Here is an 8,435-nt window from a genome sequence, read left to right on the forward strand (position 1 = left end):
GAATGATCCAGGAGACAGGGGCAGAGAAAACAATGAAAGACAAAGATGTGTCTTTAAAGATAAAGAAAAATCCACAGAGCCTGACTCAGAGATGGACCAACATACCCAGGGAAGTCAGATGGACAGACCTGAGGAACAGAGCCACAACCTGGGGGAGGAGTGAAAAACCGCATCTCATTGTGCCGAGATCCTTCTGTTCGGTCCCCAGGGAAGCCTTCACAGTGCAGGAATGGCTGCAAGACCAAAAGAGCACCACTGCTCCCCAGTAAATGAGGCTCAGGGACCATTTTATTTGGACTGGAAAAAACCTTGAAAAGGTCTAGAATGACTAGGCAGGGAATTAAAATCAGAGGTTCTCTTAAGAGGGCTCACCTTCAAGTAAAATCAAGCTTGACTCTGGGCTTACTATGGTTACTCTTGTAACTTATACCTCATAAAGTGCTGGTTCAGGGTAATTGTCTTCGAACTGTGGTTGCCATTGACAACCTACCATTGTGGGCTAGTATAGGAGACAGAGAGGGTCACTTTCTGGAAGCTTCAGCTACAAGAAAGAGCTTGTAGGGGTCTGTAAAAAATACAGGCAGATTCTTGTTTCATTAGTTATCTCTTCTCTATTCCATGGTTCAGGCAATACCTCTAACCAATGTCAGTTTATTCCATTAGTAAAAACCGCCGGACATAAGAGGACTGAGTCTGAAAGTGATGGATGCAAGTACATCATCAGCGTTGGTGCAATGGAAAGCTCACTGGCTTAAGTCAGGAGGCTTGAGTTCTGGTCTTGGCCTTGACTCAACTTGGGGCAATTCAACAAACATTTAAACATCTGCTCTTTATCAAGTGGTACGCTCGGGTGGAGGAGGCAAAGATGAATAACCCACTGTCCTGCTCCTAAGGAGTTCACCATTAAAAGGAGTTTACTGTGCTCTAGCCTAAAGCAGGTGGCCAAACCTCTTAGTACCTCAGGACCGACATCTGCAAAATGGTTTCAAGATTATCTGGTGAATCAACCCAAAACATACCATCAACTTGTATAAGTCAGAACTCTAGGAGCAGTAACATGAAATCCAGGAAAATTTAGAAATTTATAATGATAAAGCAAACAATGAGTTATATTTGTGAGACATTAAGGTTTTCAAAATTTCTCTGATACCATTTTGAAAATGTACACAAAAGCAGTAGAATTAGTTTTGTTTGGACATGAATCGCTTATTTTGCTTAGCTCAATGGAATGACTGGATTCTACCCTTGTTCCTTCCTGACTATTCCCAAGTCGGCACTCTAGTTTCCTACTCACCAATCTGCAAACTTCCTCACTAACTCATTGTCTTGGCTCTAGCCCCTTGCCACCCATCATGCTGAACTACCAGATTAATCTACCTAAAACCAAAACATGATGACTATGTACTTCCACATTCCTACAAACCTTCAGTACGTCCACATTGTTCACTGACCAAATCTATTTTAGGCCCTCTGGAATCTAGATCAACCCAAATATCCATGCTTTCAGAGGGAAACAAGAGCCTACTTGGAGACAGATCAAGGAGATGATGGAAAAATATCCTACCAAAAAACAAAAGCAAAATTATACATATTATATGATTACAATTTAATCTCTGTATATGTGTGCATGTGTGTACAGTAAAACATTTTTTAAAAACTGGAATCGAGATGAACAATGTTATTTTAGGTGGTAGTACATGACTGACATTTAAATGCTTTTCTTTATATTTTGATGCTTCTCTTTATTTCTCTAATTTTTAATAATTAATATATAACTATTATTTTCAACTATTTATTATAAATAATTTCAGATATACTGGAAAATAGAAAAATAGCATGAATGTTACTGCATTTAAATAACACCCATATTTTAGGCAGAAGAATTTTTAACCTTTTGCCACATTTTTAATACAACATTTAATTTTGAGTCTTTTGATGAGCAGTTTTAAATTACAGATATCTTGACACTTTAACCCTAAATAATTCAACATGCATTTCTAAAAAAGTTACATTCTTTTACATAACCATCATACTGTTATCAAAACAAGGGATTACTCTTATGCTTTTTAAAGTTATAAACATTTTTTAAACAAAGAAGGTCTAACAACAGATAATGGGGGCAGGTGCTAGTGGTCAGGGTCAGGGGGAGCATGAGCATAGAGAAGCAGGTGGTGAGCAAGGAACACCAATAAGGCCCAGCAGTGGGCACTGTGCTCCTGGTAGAGGCAGGCCTCTATCAGGGAGTAGAAATCAGAAGTCTGTGGGCTCAGAATAGGAATTTATCCTCTAGGGGAGTTGGTAGGAGCCAGAAATTAATGCAGGCTTTAACGAAATGTCTAAGAGTATGGTCATGAAAGCAGAATTACAAGAGAAAAGTCAAGTGGAAGCTTACCAGAACTAGACCACCTGAATGCTGACAAACCAGATGGGTCCTGGGGACTGGGCGGGTTTGAGTTCATGTGAGCTTTTTCGATTCCGAATCCTTGCATATTTTGCTACCATCACTCCTTTACTCATACCGTTTTCTCTGTAGAAAATGTCACATTTTCTAACTTCAACTGACAAAAATAATATCAGCTCCAAGGCCATCTTCTCCACTTCCACTGTGGAGAAATAGCCTTCCATAGGAGGTTGTTTTATCTAGACACTGTCACAGCCCTCAGCCCGCACAACACTGCCTTCTAACTCTACACGCATATGAATCCTCCATCTCTGCACAGCCATGCCTTCTTTATTGTGGTCTCCACTATGCTGCCTTGCCTGGCGTCATCATTCAACAGATAGATCTATGACCCAGTAGAAGAGTGAATGAATGAAACAAAGTTACTCCACCCAACATGGACAATCTGTGGGACAGATTTCCACTTGTAAGTAGAAGTAAGTCACCTTTCGGAGGAACAGAAAAACACCACAACTGAAGAGGAAATTCACTTGAGTTAAGAAGAGATGGAACTGTACACTAGTTACGTACTAATTATACAACCACAGAAGAACCACCTTCCGTTTTTAGAATCCAAGATTACAAAGTTGTGCACAGAAGAGGAACAAGCTGTATTGCTGTGGTTGGTGTCACACCTCTGTAAACAGGTTCCACTGAAATTTTGACTTTACTATATGTTTCTTAGCTGAGTAAATTTTTCTAGTCCTGAAAATGAAATCTACACAAAATTCAATAACATCTGATTAACTAGGATACTGGCCTGGCTTTGTGTACATGTGTATGTATATTATGTGAGGAATAGAAAGAATAATGTCTTTTACAGTAAACTTTGTTATAGTCACAGAACTTTCTTTGCTTCTCTCAGTTTATAATAAGCACTACGAACATGTACTTGTATAATAAGATGAGAGAAATTTGATGAAAACCAGTTTACATTAATGGTTACATTAGTTTACATCAAGCATGAAGGCTCTGGAGCAAAACGCTTGGATTTGAAGGTATATTAGAATGGAAACTTGTGCATGTGATTAAAACTCAGTTCTTTACTTTTCTTATCTGTAAATGGGGATGACATTAGTAATAATACCCACCTCACAGCAATGTGTGAATTACACAAGTTCATCTGGGCAAAGGGCTTAAACTAGTGCTTGGCACATGGCAAGCATCCAATAATTACGAATTGTCATGATTAGAATATATACCTTTGACCAGTGGGCTCTACAAAGCAGCACCACGCAGTGGAAAGCTCTGGGGTAAGTTGCTAGGTGTGTCTCTCAGCTCCACTACTTACAAAGTCTGTGATCTGGATTGTACACTTAGCTTATTGAAGTCACCTTTTGCATCTATGAAATGAGTATGGTGATATCGTATTGAAAGTGTTCTTGTGAATGGCATTATGCATGTGAATGGCATGGTGCTGGTGCATAGTAGGTGGTCAGTAAATCAGGACTATCACAGCAGGGAAACAACCTGGTTTGTGAAGTCAGCATGGGTTTTGAACACAAACTCTCCGAGACTGTAGGCAACCTGATTTTTCTGCTCTTGAGTCTCTTCCTATGTAAAACTGGAATACCAGTGCCTTTTGAAGATGAGAGCTAGTGTCTACAAAATGCCTGCCTTATAATAGGGACTCATTTTATTTGTTATAATTTATTCCTTGGGTCAGCAAATCACCAGCTGAGGGTCAATTCCTGCCAGATACCTGTTTTAGTGTGGACCGGGAGCTAAGAATGGCTGTGCATTTTGAAATGCTTGGGGGAAATAGAAGAATACTTTGTGACTCATAAAAATTACATGAAATTTACATTTCAGTATATAAATAACGTTTTGTTTGAACACCATCACGGTCATTTGTTTCTGTGTTCTCTTGTAGTTTTTGCACAACAGCAGATGTGAGTAGTTGAGGTAGAGACTGTAAGGCCTGCAAAGCCTAAAACGTTCACTACGCAGACCTTTATAAAAAAAGGTTTGCTGCTCCATGATCTACTCTAACCTTCTCTCATATGTGAAGAATTAGCTGTCAACTAATTTAAATATTCAGAGCTTAGAATCTAGTTATTTGGCACTGGTCAACCCAGCCAAACACTGGCACTTTCTTATAAAACTTCCAATTTGAGAAAATATCTAAAAAAGAGAATGTTTATTATGTTTCTCACATGGAGTTACGACTGACTAGATCATTTGAATATTTAATTGTAAAGTATGCTAAAATATTTTCATTTTATGTTATTTCTTTTGTATTTATACTTATATAGAGCTATATGTAGAAATAGTATAGTAACCTTTGTTAAACCCAAAGAATCGCTGGAATTTTCAGTTATTCTTTACCAGTTTGTTACTTAGGTGATATCTCCGGTATTTGTTACTTGTTTAATTTTGCCATCTCTTCATTTTGCAAGCAACAAACAGCCTGACCCATCTCCTGGTTCATGGTCCACCTCCCTCCTCTCCCCTGATTCTCCATGCCCCTCACTTCTTGCCCTCCCCACACCCCTCTTCCCCCTAAGCCCGTACCCTCCCCTGCAAAGTGTAAGCGAAGCTGAGCAACAATTTAAGATGGTTTTATTTCTCCTTTGCTTCTGGACACATGAATGTATTTTAGATGAAATAAAATTAACGTTTTTAGGCTGCCACTGTGTAAATGAGACATGGAAAAGCATGGTGGTGCTTGATTTAGGTATTTTAGAAAATAATAAACCTGTACTCTGAGCAAGTTGTATATGTCCTAGAAAGGCAAGTGACGGATTTGCTGCAGTTCAGGGCTCAATTTACAGGATTTACATATTCCAGAGCCTGAAAAAAACAGATGCCCAAGAACAAAGACTTCTGATATTTCTGTAATTTAACCACTAACTTATCTGTTTATGTCTATCAAAAATATAGACGTAAGGATTTATCTAACTACTCAAATAACCTCTTCAAAATAATTGAAAAATTAAGTCATTAAAACCAGCCAAATTTTATCTATCAGTTACATTAAATCATTTTGTTTTTAAGATTTTGGAAACTAAATTAATCAGAAGGTTTGGTAGAGATTCTATCTCACCAGTGGTTAAAGATTCAAAGAAAAAGTCAATATTATGTTTGAGTTACGTTCAGTATTCTAGCAGAGGCAACAAGTCATTGTCAAGGGTTCTCAAATTGTTATCTATAAAAAGTGTATCAGTGAGATGCTGCAGGGGCAAGTACTGGCACAAGTTGATTATTAAATATTCAGTTCAATGATGTTAACTTGTTGGCAGCTTGAAATTTTCTATAGTGGGAGTATTTATACCAGGGAATTAGGCAAATTCTTGAAATCAGGGCTTTCTCCACCCCTCAACTCACCCCAGGTGTTTTTCCAGCACACTATTGAGTATGCTTAAAGAAGCCCTACATCTGAGAGTTCTTTTTGGGAGAACGGAAATGTACTAAAACTGATTTATGGTGACAGTTGTATCACTCTGTAAAGTTAGTCAAAAGTCTTGAATTGTACACTTGAAACGGGTACATTTTATGATATGTAAAATACACCTTAATAAAGTTGCTAATCGAAACGCCCCTAAGCCAATAAACAAAATATCAACATTTATTAGTACTTTTAAGATTCAAGTACACACCCAACAGACTTAAAACGAAAAATAAGACATTTACCTAATGCATTTGGTGGATACATATTCTATGCAGTGATCATCAACCTAGGGTCTCACTTTGGAATTACTTGGAGAGTTTGACAAGAAAACGCCCACCCTCGGAGATACTGAAATCATTTGTCAAGTCTGTGGTTTGGGTGTCAGGAGTGTTTTTTGTTTGTTTGTTTGTTTGTTTTTGTTTTTTTTTTTAAAAAAAAAGAAAGAAAAAGCTCATTGGGTTGTTCCAGAGCACAGCCAAGGTCAAGAACCTGGACTGTAGAGCAGTTTTCCCAGATGCCTGCAGGTTGCCCATTGCTATAGAAATCATCCTCATGTTTAATAATTGTTCAGGCCTTCTGAAATAGGGAAATCTGGACATGAATATATCCTTTTTTTGCAGGGAAGTGGTGTGACTCGGTTTTGTATTCAATGTCGATTCTTTGCACATGGAAGAAAGACACAGTCCACAGTCCTATTTCCCCCATGGGGTTCACCTGTAGTTGCTTCTTGCTATTGGCATCGTGGTGGGGCACAGAGACAGCATCTAATTCATCTTTGTCATCCAAGCGTGTTCCCACAGTACTCAACCACGGACTCTGGGTTCTAGGATTGTTTGTTTAACTAAACGACCAGAATTGAATAAATTCTTCTGTCTCCTCCTTCGGGGTTTTCTATTACAGTGGGCTGGGAATCAGTTAACAGAACATGTAAAGCGTTGTAGCTTAATGGTTCAATAAGGCACTGCGGGCCACAGTTCAGCCTCAGCATTTGGACTTGGTGAAAACTGTGCTGGATGCTCACAGAAGGGCCCTTTGCCTCTTCTGTTTGGGGATTCATTCTAGAGGGATAGAGAGATTCTAGAGCTCTGGCTTCCTAATAAGGGGAGTTTTCTTTAATGAAAATTCCAGTTGTCTTATCTGATTTGCCAAATGAAAGTAGAGTTCAATTCCAAGACCTCAGTTTTATAATCTAAAGACAGGAATTACTGATAAACTTTTACAGCAATACAACATAAAAAGATACAATCTCTGCAGCGTTAACACAGAGAGGTTTCAATTCTATTTTGGTTTTTCTTCGGTTTAGGACATAACCCGTGGCAGGTTGGATGCCCAGCTTTGCTATGTAATTGATGTGTGACTAGCAAGCAAGTTATTCAAACCTGTTTGGTGCTTGTTTTCATCCTTTGTAAGATGAAGATGACAACAGCTCCCATGTCATTGGATTGTTATGAAGATTTAGAGCTATTTACTCAGGCAGAAGGTACAGGTTTTACCTCTCCTCATGCACAGGTGCCAAAGCCACCCTCATTGGGATATTCCCAGTGCATTAGGCAGAAGGTTCAGTTTCTCTAGGAAATCCCCAATTCCTCTCTTGTGTAATACTTGCTTCTTTTATTAAATACCCGGATGAGTTGTCATCTGGGTCACTTCTCAAAGACAGAGCTCCAATGACTCCACCTACCTATGCTTACCTGTTTGAAGAAGAAATTTTATCCTCTTCGTGGATTGTTGGTATTTAAAGGCTCAAAGTTGGCCCTCTGGACATACATAAAATATAAAACTCCCAAATGCAGTATCAGGAGAAAGAAACATACAAGCGAGACTACTGCAGAAACTTCCTCATTCTCTATCTTTTGAAAAAGTCCCCCTCCCTTACAGTAGGGTAGGCTTTCTGTTTATCTTACCAGCAACATGGTCCTTTTACTGTCCCTGGGTCAGTGCTGGAAACTCTTGAACAACACATTTATTCACAAACCAGAGCAACATCAAGGAAGTCAGGCAACGTCACCTCTATATCCCAATTCTGTCCCTCTTCTCAAAGAATGTCCAGCATTTGATTTTTTTCTCTATTTTCTCAACCTACTTGTTTTCACATCTAGAAAAATAATGCAGGCTTTTGCAATGGAATTAGCCCCAAACAGGAAGATACTTAACAGATACAAATGAATAAAGTGGAAAAAAATAAACAGTTGAAGTGGCAGAGGGCAACAAGGCGCTGAAGATAGTCATTAACCAAAGCATGAAGGTGGGAGTGCGGAGTCAATGTCCACCCACTAGGCACTTTGAAAGGAGATCTGCTCCCTTACCCCAAGTCCTGCAGCAGCTCAGCTTCTCCATCGGATCTGCTCCACAGATCTGAGGGATCCTGGGTGCTCATCTTCCCTTCTAGAAGTTCTGCTCTGCCCATTCGCGCCCTTCACAGAGGCAGAGAGAGACAACTCGGCTGCTCCTGCCACCCTCTCCCTCTGTGAGACAGCAGCCCGCTGTGGCTCTGAGTCTCCAAGGCAAGGAAGTGAAACTTGGTTACTTACTCCTCCCACCAATACCACCACCCTGGCCTGGAGGCACTGGCAGGAGTGTTCTGTCAGTGAGGAAGTATGCAAA

The 8,435-nt window shown here is 39.5% G+C and overlaps 1 protein-coding gene across 4 annotated transcripts in view; it reads right to left on the bottom strand.

The window, feature by feature from the left end:
• The window catches only part of LOC105486362 (dual adaptor of phosphotyrosine and 3-phosphoinositides 1), a 61,189-nt gene extending 52,754 nt beyond the window's left edge, over positions 1-8,435 (bottom strand). The window contains exon 1 of one of the 4 annotated variants that reach the window (XM_071093262.1): positions 8,138-8,433. In XM_071093262.1, coding sequence (XP_070949363.1) covers positions 8,138-8,238 — 101 coding nt within the window. In that variant the 5' untranslated portion in view covers positions 8,239-8,433. Of the gene's footprint in view, positions 1-8,137 lie in introns of all 4 variants that reach the window. The other 3 variants (XM_071093261.1, XM_011749219.3, XM_024794265.2) reach the window with 3 other exon arrangements.

Source organism: Macaca nemestrina, chromosome 3 (genome assembly GCF_043159975.1).
Source record: "Macaca nemestrina isolate mMacNem1 chromosome 3, mMacNem.hap1, whole genome shotgun sequence".
NCBI lineage: Eukaryota > Metazoa > Chordata > Mammalia > Primates > Cercopithecidae > Macaca > Macaca nemestrina.